General features: G+C 40.9%; 1 protein-coding gene across 1 annotated transcript in view; it reads left to right on the top strand.

Annotated features, from left to right (window-relative positions):
* Nucleotides 1-27,963, top strand: part of LOC132820331 (sodium- and chloride-dependent neutral and basic amino acid transporter B(0+)-like) — an 82,387-nt gene that overhangs the window by 28,203 nt on the left and 26,221 nt on the right. The window contains exons 3-7 of the mRNA XM_060832353.1: nucleotides 3,925-4,056; nucleotides 8,944-9,111; nucleotides 19,021-19,159; nucleotides 25,494-25,626; nucleotides 26,402-26,542. Of these exons, the coding sequence (XP_060688336.1) occupies nucleotides 3,925-4,056; nucleotides 8,944-9,111; nucleotides 19,021-19,159; nucleotides 25,494-25,626; nucleotides 26,402-26,542 (713 nt within the window). The remainder of the gene's footprint in view (nucleotides 1-3,924; nucleotides 4,057-8,943; nucleotides 9,112-19,020; nucleotides 19,160-25,493; nucleotides 25,627-26,401; nucleotides 26,543-27,963) is intronic.

Genomic DNA, 27,963 nt, shown 5'->3' with positions numbered 1-27,963 from the left:
GTGTATAAACCATCGCCCCCTTCCCACCGGTATTTACAGATGCACTCCAACAACACAAGCCGCGCCACGTAACCGTCGTTCGTGGGCTCTCGCGCGCTTCCATTCGAACTCCTGGTCGTTGGCTACCAGCTGCTGCGGAGGGGAGCGCACGTTAGAACTACAACTCCCATGAGGCGTCGCAGACAACCAAGTTGCTGGACAGCTTTGTTCAAGCGCGGGGTGTCCAACGACTGCATGGGTAATGTAGTCCAAACGGGGTAAAGTCCTGCGAGTAGTGTCAAAGAGTTAAGGTGAACTAACTTGTTGAGGACTGAAATGCGAAGGAAAATTGTGTTTTTGACGTTATTTACAGGAGGGAATAAGAATGAAGGGAACAGATGGTGAGAGTGCCCGGTGGCAAAGGCGGAGGTTGCTCAGAGCAAAGTCAACAAGCTACAGGCTTGTGGGCAAATGGAAGGAAACTGGAGAGGGCAAACAGGGCAGCACTTATATAGTTAATGGTAGGGCCTTGCAGAGTGCTGCTGAGCAGAGACCGAGGGATGCAGCTTCACAGTTCCTTCAGAGTCGCAGGTAGACAGGATTGTGAAGGAGGTGTTTTGTATACTTACCCTCATTGGTCAGTACATTGAGTATAGGAGTTAGGATGTACTTTGTGGCTCTCCAAGACATTGGTCAGGCCACTTAGTGTAGTCTTATGATGATCATTGTTGATCATTAGAATAAACTCATCTGGACACTGGTGAGACCTCTTGTGTAATACTCTACTAAATCCAATTCTGGTCACCATTCTATCGGAAAGTCATTGTTAAATTTAAGAGGATGCAGAAATGTTCGGGAACTGGAGGCTTTGATCAATTGGGAGAGGCTGAACAGGCTGGACAAAGTTAACAATCACACAACACCAGGTTATAGTCCAACAGGTTTATTTAGAAGTGTGAAGCAGGACCATAGGTGACAGAATTTACAACAAAAGATTACAATAATGCAATGATATATTGAACAAACCTAGATTCAGTCTTTCATCTTTGAGAATGGATTTGCAGTTTTCAGTTCTTTATTATGCAAATCCCAGAACTTCTTTTAAGTCACATTCTTCAGATAACGAGCTTTTATAACAAAAGATGACATCTCCGCTCAGGTATTGCTTTGAAGGTGTGAGTTGGTCTGTATCCCAATCTTGAGTCAGACTGGTTCTAATTCCAAAGTAATTTTTAAAAAAATACACGGATTGACTGCCTGAAATGATTGCTTGCCGGATCTGCATTTTTGAGCAAAATAGAATGTGTCTGCAAATATAATTCTGCAAATTCAAATTCAACCCAATAACTTGTATGTGTGCGCATGCAGGAGAGAGAGAGAGAGAAAAAGAGAGTGTATGTGTGCATGTGAGAAGGGTGTGTGTTTGTGTATGTAAACTTGGTAATGTGTGAGTGTGATGGGGTGTAAACCTGAGAAGATGTGTGTGTGGGGGTGGGGGGTGTATGTGTGTGTGTATGAGAGAGAGCTTGTGTATGAGAGGTGGCCTGTGTGAGTGTGTGAGAGAGAATGTATAGTGCACTGGTGTGTGACATGAACCCAAGGTCCCTGTTGAGGCCATCCTCATGGGTACCGAACTTGGCTTTGAGCCTCTGCTCAACCACTTTGCATTGTTGCCTGTCCCGAAGTCCATCTTGGAGGATGGTCACCTGATGGTCTGAGGCCGTATGTCCCTGACCACTGAAGTGTTCCCTGACTTGAAGGGAACACCCCTGCCTGGTGATTGTTGTGTGGTGTCCATTTGTCCATTGTCGTAGTGTTGGCTTTATCTTGGCAATCTACCATGCCTTGGGGCATCCTTGCCTGCAACGTTTAAGATAGACAATGTAAGCTGAGTTACGTGAGTGCCTGACGTGGACATGGTGTGTGGTGTCCCCTTGTATAATGATGGTATCTGTGTTGACACTCTGGCAGTCAGTGCAGGCAGTCAGTCCATGTAATGTCCATATAACCTGGTGTTGTGTGACTTTTAACTTTGTCTACCCAGGTCCAACACCGGCTCCTCCAAATCATGAATAGGCTGGAGCATTTTTCCTTAGATTATAGGAGCTGTGGGGTGACCATAGAATAGTTTATAAAATCATGAGGAGTATGGATAGGGTGTATATAGAACATTACATAGCATACTGTGGCACATTTGCATCCTTTTGGCTGTGCGGTACTCCCTACTGTAACAAGATGCCCACCTCCCTTCTCTACACTAAAAGCAATGCAACCCATGGAGGCTTGTGAGCTAAGAAAACAATGTAAGCTCCACAGGAGTGGCACCCTATCTGTCAATCCTGAAGTCAGTGAGTATGAACTGAGGGAGCAATGTAAAGAAGACTGAGGCCATTTTCGAAGGATGGGGATGTCTATAACTAGAGGGCATAGGTTTAAAGGTAGTGGGGAAAGATTTAACAGGGAATTAAGGGGCAATGTTTTCACACACAGGATGGTGAGTGTATGGAATGAGCTGCCAGAGGAAATAGTGGAGGCTGATACAATTACAACATTTGAAAGGCAACTTGTATATCAGATCCATGAAGAGGAAGGGTTTAGAGGAATATGGATCAGATTGGGATGTCTGGTCAGCATAGACGAGTTGGACTGCAGCGTCTATTTCTAAACTGAATGACTCAATGACTCTACGCTAACCACCGAGCCACTGTATCACTCCAGTCTGAAGTCAGACCCTCAAATCGTGTAGATGTTTGAAGATACCATGCATGGCCATCTGTAGTTTCTTCCTGTGAGACTCAGCAGTTTGCACCAGTCAAGCTTTCGTCACTTATGCAGGAATGTAACGTTAGGCTGGGAGGCAATATCTGAAAGCCAGGCAGTAAAGGCTTGCACATGAGGGTGAAGAGTTCAGTGGTTGTGAAGATGTTTGGTTGGTGGTTTTTATTCATTGATTAATTTGGTGCAGGGACTTCCTGGTGGAAGTGTTTGAAATGAGTGTGATACTGGTGAATGATTGATGTGTGTTAAGGTGGGGAAATCTGCGTTCATTGAAGAATAGCCTCACCATCTGGCTGTATCCATGTAGATGAGGTCAATATCACCTAGTCCCTATCTCCTTTTTCCAGTTTCTGTCCGTTCCTCTTTCCAAGATAGGAAATGGTATACAAAGGTAACATTCCTGAAGAAGGGCTTATGCCCAAAACATTGATTCTCTTACTCCTTTGATGCTGCCTGACCTGCTGCGCTTTTCCAGCAACACATTTGTAAGCTCTGATCTCCAGCCTCTGCAGTCCTCACTTTCTCCCAGAAGTAACATTGTGGCTCTCCAAAGGCCTGGATGAAATGGAGAATGTGGTGTATTACCCCAAACTTGGAGAATCTCTCTGACAGTCCTGCAAAGATTGCCCTCCTTACAGGTGGCCTTATCTTATGGTGTCACACTGTTTTGCTACATTCACGATTCTTCTCCCTGGTCCATAAGCATGACAGAAACAGCTCTCTTGAGGGAAATGGAATCAATGTAAGAAGTATTATTGGGCAGCACTGATTGTACTTTCACTCCAAGCTCCAACCCAATAATGAGCCCTTTCCAACCTCTTGACTGTTGGATTGGCACATTTTCCTTCTGACAGTCAGTTTGAAGCTGCCAAGTACAATTAGTGAAGGTAAATAAAGGCAAAATGCTGCGCATGTTGGCAGTGTGAAACAAATAGAGAATGCTGGAGAAATCAGCTGGTGTGGCTGACTTAAGGTTTTAGGAGCAACACTGTTTTGTAGATCCCTGAATGTTGATTGTACACAGGATCTGAATACAAAAAAGATACAATCTACAATCAGCAGCCACACTTCTGTCAACATTTCATTCCTGTGTTAATATGAAATGAACTATTAGTTGTGAAACCTGGTGACATTAATATTTTACTTACCCTTTTCTATATTTTGCAGGTGCTTTCCTTATTCCCTACATTCTGATGCTGGCAGTCGCTGGGATGCCAATGTTTTTCTTGGAAACTTCCTTTGGGCAGTTTGCCAGCCTTGGACCGGATGCAGTTTGGAAAGCCGTGCCCATGTTACAGGGTTAGTGTTCACTGAACAGTCTTGATTTGGCAACAGTCTAAATGAGCAATTGTGTTTTCCTGAACAAGGGCTCATGCCCGAAACGTCGATCCTCCTGTTCCTTGGATGCTGCCTGACCTGCTGCACTTTTCCAGCAACACATTTTCAGCAATTGTGTTTTATACTCATGAATATACTTGCTATATTTCCTTCACTAGATGTTGGTGTCAGGTCCCCTTTAAGCGATATTGTTTGCAATCAAAACAGAGAGTGGAATATACCCTTTCACTGTTTCAAATTAATTTTCTGAAATGGTGGTAGTGACAGGAACTGATACAACATTTTAAAAACTATCTAGATGATCACTTGAAACACCCAAAGGATAGAAGGCTAAGTGGTGGGAAACGGGATTACAGTAGATCAGTTCTTGATAACTGATACAGATACAATAGGTTGAAGAGCATCTTCCTATGCTGTAACACTGTATGACTTGATGTCTTTAATTGAGTTAGACCGAGTGGAACTGTTAGAGAGATCAGATTGTTGACTCCTGAATTTGACAGAACCTATTTGTAAACATGATATTGTGGGTGACACTGCTGGCATCTGCAATAACCTCTGAAACTTGAGTGAGTGAATTAGTGAAGACATTTTCCAGTATAATTATCTTGAGGAGATTTTAATGGATCAGGGTAACCCGCTTGTAATTCAAACTGGTGAAAGACCTTTTGTTTGCTGCTCCACGTTCATAATGTAAGAATGTTTATGAACTATTTTCAAACAGATAGCCTTGCAATGAGATTTAAGTACAAGAACAGTTTCCTGCAATAATTCCGTGTCCCTTGATATATTGACATCAATCAGTTTCAGCCTTAGGCAAACTCAACTATTGAGGTTACATTGTCATTTGGGGCAAAGATTTCTAAATATTCACCGCCCCTATTTTCGATTGATTGATGAAATTCCAAAACATCACAATCCAAAATGACCCACCTTTTATTCTAATATCGGAAAACTCCTTCCTGCATCTACCATGGCAGTCTCTGCAAGAACTTTTTATGATTGCATTATGTCGCCTTTCATGCTGCTAAACCATACCTGCAAATTTGGAAATATGATATTTAACCCTGACTGAAGAAGAATCATATTGAATTCAAAATGTTAACTCTTTCATTTTGCATGGATTCATTCAGGTCTGCTGAGTTTCTAGAGTGTTCTGTCTGTTTTTTTTTCAGATTCCCAGCATCTGCAGTATTTTGTTTTTCTTCAAATCATTCCAATAGATTATGAATAGCTGGGGCCTAAACACTGACCCCTGTGAAACCACACTAGTTGAAGCTTACCAATCTAAAATTGAATCAGTTGTTCTTACACTCTTTCATGTCTATTAATTAGTTCTCAATCTATTCTAAAATATCCCTCCCCCAACTTCCATGCGCTCTAATGTTTTACACTACCCTGTAGTGTGAAACCTTTTTGAAAACATTCTGAAAACCCAAACCAACAATATCTGTTTGTTCTTTCTTAATATATTATTTAGATCCTTAAATTTCCACATGTTTGTCAAAAATGATTTTCCTTTCCTACATCCAATAGATTCTTCCAAATCCAATCATTATTTTTGAAGTGGGCTGAAATTGTCTGCTTCTAATGGATTCACATTTTCTTTTGATACTCTTTTTTTTTCCTTTTTTACACTATATAAGAATTTTTACAGTCTGCTTTTATGTTTCTCACTCGTTTAGTTTCATTATCTTGGTCTCTGGATTAACCCTTCAGCAACAATATCAGGCTTTACAGGATGTACATGTATTCGGAAAGGCAAGGACTGATTAGGGATAGTCAACATGACTTTGTGTGATAAATCTTGTCTTACAAACTTGATTGAGTTTTTTGGAGAAGTAACAAAGAGAATTGATGAGGGCAGAGTGCTAGATGTGATCTATATGGATTTCAGTAAGGCGTTCGACAAGGTTCACCATGGGAGACTGATTAGCAAGGTTAGATCTCACGGAATACAGGGAAAACTAACTATTTGGATACAGAACTGGCTCAAAGGTAGAAGACAGAAGGTAGTGGTGGAGGGTTGGCTTTCAGACTGGAGGTCTGTGACCAGTGGAGTGCCATAAGAATCGGTGCTGGATCCCCTACTTTTTGTCATGTACATAAATGATTTGGATGTGGGCATAAGAGGTATAGTTAGTAAGTTTGCAGATAACACCAAAATTAGAAGTGTAGTGGAACAGCAAAGAGGGATACCTCAGATTACAACAGGATCTTGACCAAATTGGCCAATGGGCTGAGAAGTGGCAGATGGAGTTTAATTCAGATAAGTGCGAGGTACTGCATTTTGGGAAAGCAAATCTTAGCAAAACTTATACATTTAATGGTAAGTTCCTAGGGAGTGTTGCTGAACAAAGAGACCTTGGAGTCCAAGTTCATAACTCCTTGAAAGTGGAGTCGCAAGTAGATAGGATAGTGAAGTTTGGTATGCTTTCTTTTATTGGTCAGAGTATTAAGTACAGGAGTTGGGAGGTCATGTTGCGGCTGTACAAGATATTGGTTAGGCCACTGTTGGAATATTGCGTGCAATTCTGGTCTCCTTCCTATTGGAAAGATTTTGTGAAACTTGAAAGGGTTCCGAAAAGATTTACAAGGATGTTGCCAGGGTTGGAGGATTTGAGCTATAGGGAGAGGCTGAACAGACTGGGACTGTTTTCCCTGGAGCATTGGAAGCTGAGGGGTGACCTTAGAGGTTTACACAATCATCAGGGGCATGGATAGGATCACATAGACAAAGTCTTTTCCCTGGGTTCGGCGAGTCCAGAATTAGAGAGCATAGGTTGGGGTGAGAGGGAAAAGATATAAAAGAGACGTAAGGGGCAACTTTTTCACCAGGATGATACATGTAAGGAATGAGCTGCCAGAGGGAGTGGTGGAGGCTGATACAATTGCAACATTTAAGTGGCATTTGGATGGGTATATGACTAGGAAGGGTTTGGAGGGATATGGGCCGGGTGTTGGCAGGTGGGACTAGATTGGGTTGGGATATCTGGTCGGCATAGACGGGTTGGACCAAAGGGTCTGTTTCCATGCTGAACATCTCAATGACTCTGTGTGCGGTCCTCACTTTTGCCTAGTTGATTTTAACCTTACTGTGAATCCTCTTGCAAGGATACCTACCTTTGAAGAAGTTCCGCTCCTCTCTCCACAAGAATCTGTGAGTCTCTCTCTCACTGCAACGTCTAGGTACTCTTTGCTGCCTTCTCCCCAGCCCCACCCCCCTCTCATTTATCTCTCCACCCTGCAGGCTCCCTGCCTTCAGTCCTGATGAAGGGCTTTTGCCCGAAACGTCGATTTCCCTGCTCCAAAGTTGACTTGTCTACCAGCTAATTCTGTGTGGAGGAATGAAGTGCCATTATTCAAGAAGGGCTATTAAGAAAAGCCTGGGAACTATACACCAGTAAGCCTAATATGTGTGGTAGGTAAGTTGCTTGAGAAGATTCTAAGGGAGAAGGTGTACATGCATTTGGAAAGGGTTTGTTTAGGAATAGTCAGCATGGCTTTGTGAGATCATGCCTCTCAAATTTGTTAGCATTCTTTGATGAAGTGACCAGGAAGGTGGTTGAGGACAGGGCGGTAGACATAATCGGTATGGATTTCAGTAAGGCCTTTTATAAGCTTCCACATGATAGGCTGTTCTGGAAGGTTAGATTGCATGTAATCCGGTGGGAGTTCGCAAATTGGATTTACAATTGGTTTGTTGGTAGGAAGCAGAAGGTAATAGTGGGAGTATGCTTTAGACTGGAGGCCTATGACTAGTGCAGTGCTTCAGAGGTTGGTGCTGGGCCTATTACTGTTTGTTATCTATATCAATGATTTGGATGAGAATATACAAAGCTTGATTAGTAACTTTCCCCACGACACTAAAATAGGTGGTATAATGGACAGTGAGGAAGGTTAGCATAAATTGCAGCAGGACCTTAATCAGCTGGGGAAGTGGGACAAGAAATGGCAGGTGGAGTTTAATATAGATAAGTGTGAGGTCATGCATTTTGGAAAGTCAAATTAAAGTAGGAGTTTCATGGTGAATGCTAAGTCCGTAAGGAGTGAGTGGAACAGAGGGATCTTGGAGTTCAGGATCTTGGAGTTCAGGATCTTGGACTCCACTGAAAGTGGAGTCACAGGTAGACAGAGCAGCGAAGAAGGCTTTTGGCACACTGGCCTTCATCAGTCAGGGCATTGACTACAGAAATTGGGAAGTTATATTGTAGATATGCAGGGCATTGGTGAGGCCATGCTTGGAGCTTTGTGTTCAGTCTTGGTCACCTCGTTCTCGGAAAGATATTATTAAACTGGAAAGAGTGCAGTAGAAGTTTACAAGGATGTTGCTTGGACTCAATGGTCTGAATTATAGGGAGAGGTTAGACAAGCTATGATTTTTTCTTTGGAGTGTAGGAGACTGAGGGAAGATCTTATAGAGGTGTATAAGATGCTGAGAGACATAGATAGGATGAATGCACTCAGTCTTTTTCCCAGGGTTGGGGAATCGAGGACCAAAGTGCATCAGTTTAAGGTTGGAGGGGAAAGAATAAAAGAGAATAAAACAGGGGCAACTTTTTTATACAGAGGGTGGTATGCATACGGAATGAGCTGCCAGTGGAAGTGGGTATATTAACAACATTTAAAAGGCATTTGGACAAATACATGGATAGGAAAGGATGAGAAGGATATGGGCCAAGTGCTTGGTAAATGGGGTCAAATCGATGTATTTGCTGATGGAGTTTTGGTTTGAATGCTAGGCCTCTAGGAATTCCCATGGGTGTCTCTGTGCTTTAGGGCTCAATGACTCTAATTAATTTCAAAGCAGTTTCAAATCTAATCTCATGCTTCTTGTTCAATTTCAAGGTGCGGGCATAAATTTTGTTGTATTTTCAGCATTTGACTGCATTTCATATACCTGCATCCTCGCCTACAGTCTGTACTATCTGTTTGCATCCTTCCAATCACCACTGCCGTGGGCAGAGTGCTTCAGTTGGTGGGGAGCAGATGAAACATGCAGCAGAACTCCCAAAGGTACAGTGCTCAATTCTATTGGGGCAAGTACAGACACTGATTGCTCATTCTATCAATCTGAATGAGTGAGAGAAATGGACAATAGTTTCGTGGCCATACAGCAGAACATCTTGCATAGATGTCAATAGCAAGAATACTATGAATGAGTCACTGGACTTCCAAGGATAATCAATGATAACTTCTTTTTTGAATACAGGATAAGCATTAATGAAAATAATAATTTCTGTTACAGGAAATTTAATACACTTTGCACTATAAATATACATTGTATGAGAACAGGCAATTGCAAATTGTCTGAATTCTGACCTGAATTTCAACTTTTCCATTAAATTCATTATGTTAAAATTGCTGACTAATAATGTTCTGACAGCAGTCTTCAGGCAGAGAATTGTACTACACAACTTGTCTGTGCCCAGTTGCTGCCTGCTCATCAATATGGTTGCCAGGATCACATTGGGTTTATGATGCAGGAATAGATCATTCGCCAATTGAAATTCTGCAATTCAGCAGGGAGAGTGAGAGCTGTACAAGTGATGTATAAGTGTTGGGTGGTCTGATATTTGTTCCCCTCATACGAAGACAGCATTTTTTGCTCTTGAATGCAAGGCTGGTGTGCTCCTTCTGACAGACACTGCTCTGTGATGGCACTGTACAGCTATGATGGTCACGGGCAACACATGATTGGCTGGCTATGCCCTATTGGAGTCAAAACGTATAGGGCTGGAAAAGCCAAATTCCCTTCATTTTGGAATGGGGCTTATGTCCGAAACATTGACTCTCATGCTCCTCGGATGCTGCCTAACCTGTTATGCTTTTCCAGTACCACAGATTTTGACTCTGACTCTCCAGCATCTGTAGTCCTCACTTTCTTCCATGCCCTGTTGGGTCAGTGGAAAAACAAAGATTCTGCATACACCATTTAACGATTAATTCCCGAGGCATTTTCTAATCTAAGTAGCAAAGCTGCAGAATACCAGCAGAATAAGTCTTGCCAGAATCTATCCCCGACCTCTCTCCCCGCCTCGCGCTCTCTGTTTCACTTCTCTGCATCTGATAGGCACATTTTTTAATTTCATCTAATTGCTTCAGATTTACATCCCCACAGAAACATTTAAAATCTATTTTCATGTTTGTCTTGCTAGCTGACTCTCATTTTCAGCTTTCTTTCCTTATCCTTTACTGAAGTCTACAATACCCCAAACTCAACTCATACCTTTTTAGGGCAATATTATAAGATTTTAATGTTGTCTTTATATGTCTTTTTCACCACAGTTGGACTACATTTTCTGTGCAGTGTTTTTGCCTTAAAGGAATTTATATTCAGTACAGATTTTGCATTAATTTACATTCATCATAGGTTGTCCTGAAATTCTGGTCCTGCTTGCTTACCATCTTAACTTTTAATTGAGTTTCCCAGTCTATCGTAGTCTACCTGTCTGCTATTTAGATACAAGGCCCGAGATTTGACCATCACTGAGTTTGAAAGCATTTCAGTGTTAAATTACTTCATATGACAGTCAATCAGTCTTCCCAAGAGACTTTTTTTTTCTATCAGGGTGTTCATTAGCCCTTTCATACAGAATACTTGATCCAAACTTACCTCCTAGTTGATTCTTGGACATACTGAATAGATTCCCTACAGCGTGGAAACAGGCTCTTGAGCCCAACAGGCCCACACCAACCCTCTAAAGAGTAACCCACCCAGACTCATTTCCCAGCATTTACCCCTGATTAATATACTGAACACAATGGACAATTAGCATGGCCAATTCACCTGACCTGCACATCTTTTGGAATGTGAGAGGAAACCGGAGCACCCAGAGGAAACCCACACAGACATGGGGGGGAATGTGCAAACTCCACACACAGTCACCCAAGTCTGGCGCTGTGAGGCAGTAGTGCTAACCACTGAGCCACCGTGCCTTCCCCCCCCCCCCCCCCCCCCGTGGATCTAGAAAACCAACCTGCAAACATTCTCTGTCTTTATCCTGCACACTGTTACTGCTATTAATATTTGCCCAGTCTAAATGAAGAATAAATTTGCCAATGATCAATGATTACCCTAATTACATGGAGCACAAGTCTCCTGACATTCACTCTGCCCCTCACGGCAGCTACTGTTCGGGGTTGTGTAATAATATATGCATTTTTCTTAGATCCACCCAAACTGATTCTAGTTCTTGATTTCCTGAGGTTAGGTTCTGTCTCTCTTACTGTCATTATCCCAAAGGTTTGTTGTTACTGTGGTATTGATACAATTTTAAGTTGTAGAGTCATAAAGTCATACAGAATGGAAATGGACCCTTTGGTCCAACTAGTCCACGCTGACCATGTTCCCAAAGTAAACAGGTCCCACTTGCCTGTCTGGCTAACATTCCTCCAATTCTTTCCTATTTAAGTATTTATCCAAATGTCTTTTAAATGTTGTAACTGTATCTGCATCCATCACTTCCTCTGGCATTTCATTCCACATACAAACCATTTGCCGTTAAAAATATTGCCCTTCATATCCTTTTTGAATCTTTCTCTTCCCATCTTTTTAAAAAATAAGCCCAGACATTTTGAACTCCCCCCACACCAGGGAAGAGACCATTGCTATTCACCCTAACCATGTCCCTCATGATTTTATAAACCACAGTAAGGTCACCTCTCAACCTCCTACATTCCAGAAAACAAGTCACAGTCCACCCAGCGTATTTTTATAATGCAATCCTGGCAACATCATGATCAATCTTTTCTGAACTAATGATGTCAGCAATAATATTTGTTGCTAGATCATATATAATTTTAATTTTTATTCATAATTCCTCTAGTTTGTCCCAAATGCATTTAGAGTCATAGAGATGTACAGCATGGAAACAGACCCTTCGGTCCAACTTGTCCATACCAACCAGATATTCCACCTCTATCTAGTCCCACCTGCCAGCAAAGGCCCGGATCCTTTCAAACTCTTCCTATTCATATACCCATCCGAATGCCTCTTAAATGTTGTAATTGTACCAGCCTCTACCACATCCTCTGACAGCTCATTCCATACATGTACCACCCTCAGCATGAAAAAGTTGCCCCTTCGGTCTCTTTTACATCTTCTCCCTCTCACACTAAAACGGTGAGCCTGACCTCAGTGGTGGGCAAGTTGTTGGAGGGAATCCTGAGGGACAGGATGTACATGTATTTGGAAAGGCAAGGACTGATTAGGGATAGTCAACATGGCTTTGTGCGTGGGAAATCATGTCTCACAAAATTGATTGAGATTGTTGAAGAGGTAGCAAACAGGATTGATGAGGGCAGAGCAGTAGATGTGATCTATATGGATTTCAGTAAGGCGTTCAACAAGGTTCCCCATGGGAGACTGATTAGCAAAGTTAGATCTCATGGAGTTCTGGAATTCTGGACTGCCCAACCCATGAAAAAACACTTTGTCTATTTATCCTATCCATGCCCCTCATAATTTTGTTAACGTCTATAAGGTTGCCCCTTAGCCTCCGACACTCCTGGAAAACAACCCCAGCCTGTTAAGCCTCTCTCCATAGCTCAAATCCTCCAACACTGGTAACATCCTTGTAAATCTTTTCTGAACCCTTTCAAGTTTCACAACATCTTTCCGATAGGAAGGAGACCAGAATTGTACGCAATATTCCAACAGTGGCCTAACCAATGTCCTGTACAGCCGCAACATGACCTGCCAACTCCAGGCATCCTCGGATGCTGCCTGGCCTGCTGTTTTTCCAGCACCACATTTTTCAACTCTGATGCTCCAGCATCTGCAGTCCTCACTTTCTCCTCCCAACTCCTGTACTCAATACTCTGACCAATAAAGTAAAGCATAGCAAACTCCTTCTTCACTAACCTATCTACCTGCGACTCCACTTTCAAATAGCTATGAACCTGCACTCCAAGGTTTCTTTGTTCAGCAACACTCCCTAGGACCCTACCATAAAGTGCATAAGTCCTGCTAAGATTTGCTTTCCCAAAATGCAGCACCCCTCATTTATCTGAATTAAACTCCACCTGCAACCTCTCAGCCCCTTGGCCCATCTGGTCCAGATCCTGTTGTAATCCGAGGTAATCCTCTTTGCTATCCACTACATTCCAATTTTGGTGTCATCTGCAAACTTACTAACTGTACCTCTTATGCTCGCATCCAAATCATTTATGTAAATGACAAAAAGTGGAGGATCCAGCACCGATCCTTGTGGCCTCCATTGGTCACAGGCCTCCAATCTGTAAAACAATCCTCCACCACCACCCTCTGTCTTCTATCTTTGAGCCAGTTCTGTATCCAAATGGCTAGTTCTCCCTGTATTCCCTATACCTACCAGCCTTCCCTTTCACCCTGACAGGAATATACTTTCTCTGGATTCTTGTTATCTTGTTTCTGAAGACTGCCCATTTTCCAGCCGTCCCTTTACCTACGAACATTTGCCTCCAATCAGCTTTCAAAAGTTCTTGCCAAATACCATCAAAATTGGCCTTTCTCCAATTTAGAACTTCAACTTTGAGATATGGTCTATCCTTTTCCATCACTATTGTAAAACAATTAGAATTATGGTCGCTGGCCCCAAAGTGCTCCCCCATTGACACCTCAGTCACCTGCACTGCCCTGAACTGGCGCTTTTATCAAAAACCTCTTCCTACTTCTTTCGGACACCACATTTGTCACTAATACCCTTTCTTTTCCAATCTTTTCCAAACACAAGCATTTCAGTTTCATTCAAAACACTGCTGCATCTCAATATCTTGGCACTTCCTTTAGTACCTTTTGTATTTTCTGAAGTTCCTACTCTGTCCTGCTGCCAACGTCCAACACAACTTGTATTTGGTTTGTGTTCTATCCTGTGAATCATAAAGTAGAAGAAGAAAAGAGGTTTACCACATAGGGAGAAGAAATAGATGAAAATTGGCAAAACTGTAATTGCTGTTTATGGAATCATGTGATACCGATGAGATTTATGCTGTGTGCTCAGTGGTCTGATTATTTTTCTCGATTGTCATTATCCCAGAGTTTTGTTCTTACTATGGTATTGATGCAATTATGAGTTAGAGAGTAATACAGCATGAAAACAGACCCTTCGGTCAGACAGTCTGTACCAACAACATTCCCAAACTAATATGCTTCCGCTTGCCAAGATCCCTCCAACCCTTTCCTATTCATGTACTTATCCAACTGTCTTTTAACTGACTTACATGCACCACTTCCTCTGGCAGTTCAGACATCTGTGATTGCCCCTTATTTTGAAAGCTTTCTCCTTACATTAAAACTATGCGTCCTAGTTTTGGACTCATCCATTCTAGGAAAAGACCTATTCTGATAGATGTTTTCTGAACTAATGATATTGGTAATATTACTTGTTATTAGGTTGTATATAAATTTGAATTGTACTCCTTGATCTAAGTTATCCTAAATGCTGCTTGTATTTGAATTCATGCTTTTAGCAAGCACCTCTTCCTACTTTTTTCTGGCATCACATTAGTCACTAATGCCCTTTCTTTTCCTGTTCTTTCCAAATGCACACCTTTCATTTCATTCCAAAACACTGGTCTATGTCAAAGCCTTGCATTTCTGTTGCTGTTTTTGATTTTTCTGAAACCTTCCAGCTCTAAGTCAGTCCGTCTGCTCTCATTGTCCAATCAGGGTTTCTGGTTCAAGTTCTATCTCAAGAACCAGACAGTAGAGGATACAAGATTTATCAAATAGGGGAAGAAACAGAAGGAAAATGGCAAAACTGTAGTTGCTGTTCATGGGATGATGTGATGCCCATGAGGTTTGTGCACACTGATCGTGTGTGCTCAGAGGTTCATTCAATAATCTCTCTTTCTGTGTAAGTTCTTCAGCCACTGAGCCCTCATTGGAAATACATTGAAATCCTGTGGTATACTCTTGTCCATGTTCTTGTCAATTCTGAGATCTTCTGTGATAGATCAAAAGTTATTGAAGTCATGCTTAATAACTGAATGCAATATTACTGGTGACGAGCAGTTCAAAATCCGTGAAATCGACCATGCAAACAGAGTGATCCCCTGAGCTGGGCTGCTGTGTGAATGGAGCATTCAGACTATACCTCTGTGTTCTGATCTGTCTGTAACCTTGCCTATGCAAAGGGATTAGACTGATTCAAACAGAGTGGAACAATGACCCTATTATACCACTAGAAATTGAAATATAAGAATTTGAACAAAAAACTAGAAATAAAATGTTGACATCACTGAAGTGACTGAGAAGCTATTGGATTATTGACAATAGAATTCCAGGAATGGCAATTACTGTTTTATGTGCTGTTGCATTATTTTGGAACTTTGGGGGAAAAAAGTCAAAACAACAACAGATTTAAAAGGGAGAAGAAAAGACCAAGGAAGCACATGGTGAGGTCAGTGCAGGAGAGAGAAAGGACCTGACAGAGCAGTGAACCTGCACAGTTATTGCCTTTGCTGTTTGAATTCATGTATCCCTGGACATCGGAGTGCGTCTGGGAAAATTAGCAAACAGTGAAATTCACAATTGATCTTGGAGGAACTGTTTGGGCAAAGTTCACAGCACAGAAGCAGATGAGTGTATTGTTTTTAAGTGTGACCTACAGAAGTCTGCATTAGTCAGTAGAGTGGGTTCATTCTTGATCATATGTTTTTTGAGATATGTCTCTTGATTAAACTTAAAATATAAGCCATAATTATTAATTTAAACTATGACAGCATTTTGTAGAGGAATAAGATGATGTTATTTTCTGGGTCTGTAGATTTGTGAAGGAGCAAAAATGGCCTTTGGTAGAGTGATATGCGCTTCTTGTCAGATGTGGGAATTTAAAGAGAGTTTAAGGGTTACTACGGATTATATCTGCAATAAATGCTGTTTGTTGCAAATCTTATCAGATCGAATGTATCGGTTGGAGAGACCGAAGCAATGAGGAACTTGCAAAGTATGTAATGGATGGCAGTTATAGGAAGCGGAGAAAGTCTCTGATATAGTCACACAGATGGGTTAACTCCACGAAAGGCAAGCGAGGTAGGCAGCTAGTGCAGGAGTCTTCTGTGGCTATACCCATTTAAAGCAAGTGTGCTGTTTTGGAAAATGTAGGGGGTGATGGATTCTCAGGGTAGCGTAGCACGAACAGCCAAGTTTCTGGTATTGAGACTGGCTCTAATGCAATGAGGGGTACATCAGCTTCCGAGAGATCAATTGTGTTAGGGGACTCTCTCGTCCGAGGTACAAACACATGCTTCTGTGGCCAGCAGCGAAAAATCAGAATGGTGTGTTGCTTCCCTGGTGCCAGGATCAAGGATGTCTCAGAGAGAGTGCAGAATGTTCTCAAGGGGGAGAGGGGCCAGCAAGAGGTCATTGTCCACATTGGAACCAATGATATAGGAAGGGGAAAGGTTGAGATTCTGACGGAAGATTACAGAGAGTTAGGCAGCAATTTAAAAAAGAGATCCTCGAGAGTAGTAATATCTGGATTACTCCCGGTGTTACAAACTAGTGAGGGCAGGAATGGGAGGATAGAGCAGATGAATGCATGGTTGAGGAGCTGGTGTACGGACGAAGAATTCACATTTTTGGACCATTGGAATCTCTTTTGGGGTAGAAATGACCTGTACAAGGACAGAATGCACATAAATTGGAAGGGAACTAATATATTGGCAGGGAGATTTCCTAGAGCTGTTCGGGAGAAGTTAAACTGGTAATGGTCGGGTATGGCGGGGGCGGTGTTGGGTTGGGGTTGGAATCCAGGGGGATAGTGAGGAAAGAGATCAATCTGAGACTGGTACAGTTGAGAACAGAAGCAAGTCAAACAGTCAGGGTAGGCAGGGACAAGATAGGATTAATAAATTAAACAGCATTTATTTCAGTGCAAGAGGCCTAACAAGGAAGGCAGATGAACTCAGGGCATGGTTAGGAATGTGGGACTGGGATATCATAGTAATTACAGAAACATGGCTCAGGGATGGGCAGGATTGGTAGTTTAATATTCCAGGATGCAAATGCTACAGGGAGGATAGAAAGAGAGGCAATAGAGGAGGGGTGTGGTGTTTTTGATCAGAGATAGCATTGCAACTATGCTGAGGGAGGAAATTCCTGGAAATACATCCAGGGAAATTATTTGGGTGGAACAGAGAAATAAGAAAGGAATGATCACCTTACTGGGTTTGTATTATAGCCCCCTAATAGACAGAGGGAAATTGAGAAACAAACTTGTAAGGAGATCTCAGCTATCTGTAAGAATAATAAGGTGGTTCTGGTATGAGATTTTAACTTTCCAGACATAGAGCGTGACTGCCATAGTGTTAAGGGTTTAGATGGAGAGGAATTTGTTGTGTGGACAAGACAATTTTCTGATTCAGTATGTGGATGTACCTACTAGAGAAGGTGCAAAACTTGATCTACTCTTGGGAAATAAGGCAGTGCAGGTGACTGAGGTGTCAGTGGGGGAGCACTTTGGGGCTAGCGACCATAATTCCAATAGATTTAAAATAGTGATGGAAAAGGATAGACCAGATCTCAAAGTTGAAGTTCAAAATTGGAGAAAGGCCAATTTTGACTGCATAAGGCAAGAACTTTGAAAAGCTGATTAGGGGTAGATGTTTGTAGGTAAAGGGGCGATTGGAAAATGGGAAGCCTTCAGAAATGAGATAACAAGAATCCAGAGAAAGTATATTCCTGTTGGGGTGAAAGGAAAGCCTGGTAGGTATAGGGAATGCTGGATGATTGAAGAAATTGAGGGTTTGGTTAAGAAAAAGGAGGCATAGGTCAGATATAGACAGGATAGATTGAGTGAATCCTTAGAATCTAAAGGCAGTAGGAGTATACTTAAGAGGGAAATCAGGAGGGCAAAAAGTGGGTATGAAATAGCTTTGGTAAATAGAATTAAGGAGAATCCAAAGGGTTTTTAGAAATATATTAAGGACAAAAGGGTAACTAGGGAGGGAATAGGGTCCCTCAAAGATCAGCAAGGTGGTTTTTGAGGAGCTGCAGGAGATGGGCTGATACTAAACGAGTATTTTGCATTAGTATTTACTGTGGAAAAGGATATGGAAGATATAGGAAGTAGCGAAATAGATAGTGACACATTGCAAAATGTCCAGATTACAGAGAAGGAAGTGCTAGATGTCTTGATATGCATAAAGGTGGATAGATTCCCAGGACCTGATCAGATATACCCTCTAACTCTGTGGGAAGCTAGAGAAATGATTGCTGGGCTTCTTGCTGAGATATTTGTGTCATTGCTAGTCAAAGGTAAGGGGCCGGAAGACTGGAGGTTGGCTAACATGGTGCCACTCTTTAAGAAGGGTAGTAAGGAGATGCCAGGGAACTATACACCAGTGAGATTGGAGTCTGAGGGGCAACCTTATAGAAGTTTACAAAATTATGAGGGGCATGGATAAGATAAATAGACAAAGTCTTTTCCCTGGGGTGGGGGAGTCCAGAACTAGAGGGCATAGGTTTAGGGTGAGAGGGGAAAGATATAAAAGGGACCAAAGGGACAACCTTTTCATGCAGAGGGTGGTATGTGTATGGAATGAGCTACTAGAGTAAGTGGTGGAGGCTGGTACAATTGCAACAGTTAAACGTCATTTGGATGGGTATATGAGTAGTGTTTGGAGGGATACGGGTCAGGTGCTGGCAGGTGCGACCAGATTGGATTGGGATATCTGTTCGGCATGGAAGGGTTGGACCGAAGGATCTGTTTCCATGCTGTACATCTCTATAACTCTAATACTTCAAATACCTCACTGGCAGACTGGTCTGTGGTAAACTGTTTTATCTCATCAAATGTGGTTATCCATTAACTGACATCTAAAGAGGCCTAATGACCTCCACAATTAAGATTAGCAGTTAATGCCTACCCTCTTAATAATCTGTATGTCCTAAGAATAGTAAGTAAATTATCCCTTACAAACATATTCCATATTTTCCAGATCCACTCTGCAATTTCTCTTTGGACAATGGATATTTTGAAATTGTTAATATAACATGGCTGCAGACAAACAATGAATCTTGTCCAAATGGATCAGAAATCTCCATTCCTCACCAGGGTCCAAGTGAGCAATACTGGGAGTAAGTACATTGTTGCAGAGAGCAACACCTATAACCTGCATAGCTGGGCCAGCAACACTTTCTGGGATGGTTAGTTGGTAAATGAGAGAGAAGTTGTTTGATTGCGGTAGAGATTTACATTATTCTCTTCTTGTATACTAACAGTGGCTCCTGCTTTAGTTTGTATTTCCCTGGTTTCTAACACTGCAGCTTTCCTTTCACAGGATTTTAGACCTTATCAAACAAATATTTATTTTCTTTTATATTCGGGTTTCAAGACTGATCTCCCTTTCTCTTTATTATCAATTGAATACAGTATTGTGTTTAACCCATAGTCCTGGTCAGTGAATTAAGGAAATTGGGAGTAATACAATGTTTAATGATATGAAGGAGCTGAATTCACTGGTAGATGCAGTGACTAATCCAGGTAGTTTTAACAGAGCAATGTCAGTCTGTCAATGAAGCACCGTCAGGAACTCCTTCAAACCAAATCAGCCCACAAGGGAATCCCATCAGCATTGATTGTTTAACAAAGCTGTGTATTTTCATAAGTGTGTAGAATGAGAGAATATTTAAAACAACACCAAATTTAGTCTTGTTTTTTAATATCACTGAACACTGGAATATAGTTTTAGAAGGATGTTAACATCAACCAATTAATATATGTCGAGTCTTTGCCCTCAACATCAGCAACAAAACTGAAATATGTTACAAGGGCAGAAAGAATAATGCTCGGAAAGTGACCTTTTATCCTGAGGCTAAACTTCCATATTCTAGATTCTCCAGTCAAACAAAATAAAGGACAGGATATTCTGTTCTCAGAGTGGTGAAAAGATTGATAGATGGGTGAACTTGATCAGGGGAGAGGCAAAAAGCCACATTCTCGCTGTTTAATTAGCCTTCAACAAGGAATTTCTCCACATCCAGGTGCTGGGTTAGCTATCTCACCAGCAAGTTATGAGTATGATGGATCATGAGTAAGTTTCAGCACTTGCCTTAGATTACACAGTGTATTTTATTACATAACAACAGTAACTACAGTTACCCTAACCCTTAATGCATTTTAATTTATTATCCGCCAGAGGTAGCAAAAACATGTGTGACTCCATCAGGAGACCAGTTCAGACTCAATTGATTCCCAACCCAGAATTGTGGAACATCAGCAGTCTGAGTAGAGATCTGTCTAGCTCAAACATTAACTCTTTCAGAGTATTAGTTTATACAATAGACACGTATGAGGATCCACAGACTGATGTGGACTGATGTGTGTGCTTCCACAGGGGTCATTCTAAAGCAGAGCACAGTATTATGGACGAGACCAGACCCCGCTAAGCTTTAGTAGGAGATAGGCTCGACCTTATCTTTAATATTTATTTACAGACTAGTATAGGGTGCCGTGTTCCAAATTTGATTTGATTGGTCACCTACTAGGCTTTAATCAGAACCAACACTATCCTTATGATGCAATTAAAATACAAAAAAAAATTGGCATAACTTTAACTCTTTTGAAATACTTAACAAGATAATGTTTTACTTAAGTACGAATGATCAACTGTTCCAATATAGGAAGCATCCCATATCTGCCTCATTTTAATTTTAAAAGGAAGCCTCTCACCTAAGACTCTAACGGCAGAGAAGGCAAGCTGTTAGCTCAGCAGCAGAAGAAACCATCTCTCAAACTAAAAGAAAAATTAAAACTTTCCTGGGTCTGTGTGAACCCTGACTCCACCTGCTCATGCTTCTTTTGTATCATGAAAAAACAACACTGAGGGATATTGCCAAACTATTTATCAACTGTCTGCCTGCAGCAGACTAACTGTCCACTGTGGCAACAGCTCTCTGCAAGAGAAACAACAGAGAATACATCTCTCTTTAAGGCATAAAACCATCACAATAGGGCTACTGAGGAAGATGCTTTGACTGATCAAGTACAGTGCTGTAGACTATAAACTGAGTATCAGGCATCATAGTTGTTTGCATGTTCTCCACAACCTGATTTTACCAAAGGGTAATGTCTCAGAGGTGAAGAGATGAAAGAATGAGTTTTTATTTGAGGATGTAGCTGGAAGGGAGGATGCTGTGATGGCCCAGGAGGACCAGAACAGACATAAGGAATACATGGCTATCGTCTGATGAACTAGGGAGTAGCATGAATACCTCAATGCCATATGGTCCTCAGAGAATTGAGCTACACTGACACATTTCTGACCTTTCTGTTTGTTATTGGCAAACCTGCCAATTTAAAAACATTGCTGTCTGCTTTTTGTCTGTGTTAATCAATTCTCCACATTTACATTCTAATATCTTGCTGCCATCAATGATCAATATAAAAGAACTGCCAACAACTTCTAATCATTCAAGCTATGCCATTAAATCTGTATTGTCTCTACTCATCACTTCTGCCAAAAAGCATCACCTCACATATCTTTGGATGAAATCTGGTTTGCCATCCACCTGTCCATTTGGCCTGCATGAACATTTCACAGAGGTAAAATATCTTTCTTTCAAGAGCTCCTTTTCGATTTTGAACACTCCACTTTGTTTGGGTTCATTTTTGATTTTTCAGGGGCTCCTTTTCCATTCTCGCTCATATTTCTGATAGGTGATGCAGTCAGGTAGCAACATTATCTTCTGTACTCGTGTTGACAAGTCTGGAACTGAGACCTAACTCGGAAGCAGAATTTGAAGAATCCTCAATAATTATCATCCCTCCATTAAACATAAAGACACCACACCCACGGTTAGCACAGCAGTATTTAAATTGGTATAATGCAATCGGCATAAGTTAGAAACTAAAGCTTTGTTCAAAAATAACTGACGAACACTGCAACACAGAAAACCATAACCTGTCCCTACTGGTGAAGTCACAGTTGACACATTTTTCATTGGAAATGCTTGAAGTTGGAGGATTTTAACCGGGCAGTTATTATCCTTTTTACTATATCTTAGACTTGATAGATTTAAATTTATCAATTTATCCAGCACTGCTTTTAATCCAGCATCAATTCTTATTTGTATGTTTGAGTTCTAAACTACTTCCAGCCGCCTTGTGGAAATGTTTCTTAATTTCACTCCTGAAAGCTCTGGCTCTAATTTTCAGATTGTGCTCCTTTGCCATAGACTCCCTTAAATTAATTGTTTGCTTATTTGATTTTTTTTCCCCACTATAATATCTAATTAGACTTCCCTAATGTTTCCTTCATTGACCAACACTTTGCAAAGTCTTAAAGTCATGAAAAGCACTATTAAAATGCTGCTGCTTATTATTGTTTGGGATCTCAATTCATGCAAAAAACATTGCAAGTTTATCTATAACAGTCCTCAGGTATTCATGGTATGCAAAATACATTGAGAGATGCTAGCACAAAAAAGGAACCAGTTCTTATTGGAATAAATCTATTCAGTATATAATACAGCCAATTTAAAAAACATTTCTTCAGCCAGAGAGTGGTGGAATTCATTACCACGGAGCACAGTGGAGGCTGGGACATTGAATGTCTTCAAGGCAGAGATTGATAAATTCTTGATCTCGCAAGGAACTAAGGGCGTCAGGGAGAGTGCGGGTAAATGGAGTTGAAATGCTCATCAGCCATGATTGAATGGTGGAGTGGACTCGATGGGCCGAATGGCCTTACATCCACTCCAGGTTTTATGGTCTGAAGTTGGAGCCGATTTGTAACATTGTCAGTGCTCACCAATTCTTGAAGTCTGGTTTCTTTCGCAATCTGATCCTTGTATATTATCCTTCACTATCACAGTAAACAATCCCTATAATTCACTGTATTCTACACTTAAACCGTGTTTTAAACACAGTTGGACAAGGTCCTCCAATTCCATAAGCATCAGTTTTGTGAACCAGTTTTTTTTAGATATGTGAAATATATTTTTTAAATCGAATATATGACATACATTGAATTTCCTTCAACATTATCCATTATTACATTAAAAATGATCAATTAAGTTAGTCAAGTACGATCTGCCTTTTAAAATCATGCTGATGTGCCCCAGTTAACTCCATGAACATTTTACTTGTACACTAATCTTTTCTGTGGCCCAACTGAATACTTTGGAAAATCCAAGGGAACCATACAGAGTGATTCTTCATTATTTGCAATTAAGAAAGCAACTAATAAGTTAATTGAATATGATTTTCATTTAGTAACTATGTATCATATGATAAGTTTGCAATGGGTTAAGTTTTTCTTGATAATACGTTAAACCATTTTTCCATCCATTGATGTTAGCTGTCTGGTTGGTCAGTTCCTACTTTCTCTTTCCTGTTTTTCTTGGAATGTAATGGTACATTTGCTAATTTGCAGTTCCCTGATACCATTCTAAACCACAGGGGATTCTGAAAAATATTCACTCATTGGTCCATTATCTCTGTTGATATCTTTTTTCAGATAGGATGTACTCCCTTAGGTGCTGCAGATCTATTGGTATTTCATCACTTAGTTTCTTCCAATACTTTTTCACTGCTGAGATTAATTAGCTTAAACTCCTTTTTTATTATTAGTTCCTTGGGTATTTTCTCTTTTAGGCCTTGACTTGATATGGCGTGACATGCTAATGATCTGCAACTATCACACTGTGACACTTATATTCACTCCTAGAACGTAAGGATGAGACGTGGCTATGTAGTACTAAAGAATTCAATCGACTTATTATAGCTCCTCCTATTTACACACATATACTACACTCACTGACAATTGTGCGTTTGGACTCAAGCTCAGTAATTCAATGTACTGTAGTATGTTTCTCAGCATCATGCTGCAAGAGGACAGAGCTTAGTAAGACGGAGACTGAGAACTTTATACCATTACATCACATGCCATGATATATTGCTGGCATCATGATCATGTTCCGTAATGGTATATCACACATTGATGTTGAGATATAACATCGCATTACCCTTTTTTTTTCAAAGACAAGAAATCGCAAATAGATGTATACAGATTTATACAGGTACCTATTGACCATTTAATAATTATAGAAATGCATAGAAACATTTATAGAGTCATAGAAATGTACAGCACTGAAACAGACACTTCAGTCCAACTTGTCCATGCCAACCAGAGATCCCAACCCAATCTAGTCCCACCTGCCAGCACCCGGCCCATATCCCTCCAAACCCTTCCTATTCATATACCCATCCAGATGCCTTTTAAATGTTGCAATTGTACCAGCCTCCACTACGTCCTTTGGCAGCTCATTCCATATACATACCAGCCTCCGCATGATAAAGTTGCCCCTCGGGTCTCTTTTATGTCTTTCCCCTCTCACTCTAAACTTATGCCATCTAGTTCTGGACTCCCCTCCCCCACCCCACCCCAGGGAAGAGACTTTGTCTGTTTATCCTAGCCATGCCCCTCATGATTTTATAAACCTCTATAAGGTCACCCCTCAACCTACAACGTTTCAGGGAAAACAGCCTCAGCCAATCCAACCTCTCCTGATAGCTCAAATCGTCCAATCCTGGCAACATCCTTGTAAGTTTTTTCTGAACCCTGGAAAGTAGGCTGATACGGGGATATGAATCACTCCTCCTTTGACACACGCATCTTAGATTGGTTTGGTGAAGATCTGCGATCCATTGTTAGATCATATACATTTTGATATGCCAAATAAACTGACAATGGTAGGAATTATTTCAGTGATGGTTGCACTCATCGTATTACCAATTCGTCAAACAATAATTGATTGGATGAAGTTATCAGTCATGAGGATGTAATCTGCCCCAGGCATTTTAGCATGTTAGTTGCAATTTTTCTTCAACGTTTAAGAACGTTCTGTAGCTGTAGAGGTTTCTGGGGTTGGTAAGTTTTGCCTTCAGCATGTGTCTCCATGAGTTGCTAGATTTCCTTGTTCATCTCATGCTTGTATCTCTTTCATTAAGGAGTAAGGACGAAATTGAGGTGGTGGAGGTCTGGTCCCAGATCAGTCACAAACTCATTTTATGGTAGGACAGGCTCAAGGGTTTAAATAGCCTTCCTCTGTTCCTGTATTCATATCTATAGTCAGGAATTCAATGAAGGGGTTAAATAACCTCCCTTTGTTCCTGTGCAGTCAATGAATCATTTCTTATGAATGTCTTTAAATCAATTTACAATCTGAGGAATTTCAACAATGCTCAGTGTAAACAAAATCTTGAAGTTCCCTTGTGATATGGTGGTAATGTCCCTTCAACTGAGCTAGCAGGTTTGAGTTCATTTCCCATCTGCTCCAAACATGTAATAATATCTTTCAAAAGGATAATTGAAAAATACCGAGACAAAACCTTCTTAACATTATGAAGGTTCTCTGTGCAAAGAAAGTTGACTTTATACAAACTGTTTTCCACTGTTATTTTGTTCAGTAAAGTGGTATTACGCCGTACGAGTTCAGTGGATGAGACTGGGGAGATAGTCTGGTATTTAGCCCTCTGTCTGCTTCTGGCCTGGCTAATAGTTGGGGCATCGTTATCAAAAGGAATCAAATCTTCAGGAAAGGTAAACAATTTAGTAATGAGTAGAATTGAAACAACTGTCAAAATACAGATTTCAGTAACAATACAACTAGAGCTTGCAAATTATTTGTGAAGTGGCTGGTTTATCTCCCAGTGATGTTAACCGTGTCTCTTTTGGAGAGTGGGAGATTTGTAAAAATTAATTGGCATTTCAGGCCTGAGGCGACCTGAAAATCTATCTTCTGAGGGAAAGAACAGCAGTAATTCCCCCTGCAATGTGTCCCTCATTTTAAGGGTTTCAGTAACTGCTACAGGGACTCTGGGGGAGTTTTATTTACCTCCTGTATGTATTGAACCCTGACCTTTAGCCCAAAATTACAAATTCTTTGTACTTACCACCCACTTCAAACATGAAATCAAACATGCTGTGATGTAAACTTACTGGACAGCAATATAGAATTGCACACCTCTGAAGGTATGTGTTCAGTTTCTTGTGTTTGCTTACAAGCTATTTTATCCCCTTGCACTACTGTTAGTGGTTGGATTGGTGGGAACAGTCTCTGACATAGCAAGTTTATAGGCCAGAATGGATTACAACCTCTCCAATTTCTCTCTCTTGTGACAGCAAACTCCTTATCTTTGAATTGAAATCTTACCTTTCAACATATAACTTTACATGAGTGTACATATAGTAACTTAGAAAAATGTGTGATTTAAATTCTGCATTGATTAAAATTCTAGTGCCTTAATGTTCAGTTAAGTTGAATGCTTTAAATGGGGAATATGAGAATACCTAACAATTTATTCTCCGTGCTCAGGTGGTTTATTTCACTGCGACATTACCTTATGTGATTCTGACCATACTCCTGATCCGAGGGCTTACCCTGGAGGGAGCCTCTAAAGGAATTGAATTCTACATTGGAATCCAATCAGACTTCTCCAAACTGGCAGAGGGTCATGTATGTACACTGGAATAATGCATAGAATTTCAGTTGCCTCATCAGTATCAAAGTGACATAATTGACAATTATAGCATTACACACATTGTGAGATGTACTTCTGGTCAGTCAAACTCCTGCTGTGGATCTTGTACTTAATCTAAGGTTTTATTTTAAAATTCAAGTTCCACCATGTCTGGATTTGAGATGACTGAAATTATATCCAAAAGAGTTAAAATCTGCTGTGGAACTTGGCTCTTAGGCGCAGTCCTCGGAGTCCATCACTCTCTCACAGACAGAGAAGCAGCGCAGCAATTTCCATCTTTGAAAGATTTCAAACTTGACAGCTTCTTTTGGTGAGAAATCTCCATGGTGGTCTCATTTTATTGACTGGCAAATCTGTGCATGAGCTATTAGTGCCACAGTGTTGGGTTTAAATTTTGATTGATTGGTTATTGATATGATCATACTAAAGATCCAACACATTAATGGTTTATTTCACATGAGTGGTTCACAAGAATGATCCTGGGGTTGAAGGGCTTGACATGAGGTGTGGTAGAGGACTCTGGGTCAGTATCGATGAAATTGAGAAAGATGAGGAGTACTTCATTGAAACTTATGTAATACTGGAAGACCTGGATAGAGTGGATGTAGAGATGTTTCCTCATAATGAAAGGATGACCCTTGAAAATTGAGATGAGGAGGAGTTTATTCAGCCAGGCGCTGGTTCATCTGCTGAAGTTATTACTACACCTGTGGAGGCCAAGTAATTGAATGTCTTTCAGGCAGATTGAGTTAGATTCTTGATTAGTGAGGGGATCAAGCGTTACAGAGTAGACACAGGAGAAGTCTGTTCAGAAGCTTATCAACCACATTCAAGTAGTGGAGTAGATTAATGGGGCCAAATGGCCTAATTCTGTTCCTATATCTCATGGTCTTATGGACACCTGATGCGTTCTGGTCAAAGCTGGAAGACCGCAGGATCATGTCGGGTTTCAAACAATCTGCCAATATCTGAAGATTGAACTACATGACTACAGTCAAATCTATGCTATCCCTTGGCAGTTAAAATATCATCTCTAATTTGAGCAATATCCAGGTGCTTCACTTTGGGATTTTGCTAAATTTGACACAACTTTTGACATCTTAACCGCAAGAAGTTGTGAAAGAATGTGCGTTCCTTTCTCTACCAATGTAGGATGGAACAGAGTGAAAGGGAATTAGGTCTGAAGGAAGGTCACTCGACCCGAAACGTTAACTCTGCTTTCTTTCCCTTGATGATGCCAAACCTGCTGAGTTTCTGCAGCAATTTCTGTTTTTGTTTCAAATTTCCTGTGTCCGCAGTTCTTTGTTATCATAAAATGGAATATAACTAGACTTTTAAAAATTGGACAGGATGGGATGGAATATCATGAAACGGCAGCTGTAATCCTTTCTTGTGA

The sequence above is a fragment of the Hemiscyllium ocellatum genome, chromosome 11 (genome assembly GCF_020745735.1).
Source record: "Hemiscyllium ocellatum isolate sHemOce1 chromosome 11, sHemOce1.pat.X.cur, whole genome shotgun sequence".
NCBI lineage: Eukaryota > Metazoa > Chordata > Chondrichthyes > Orectolobiformes > Hemiscylliidae > Hemiscyllium > Hemiscyllium ocellatum.
The sequence above is the reverse complement of the archived record's forward strand: the minus strand, read 5'-3'. Positions and strand labels throughout refer to the sequence as shown.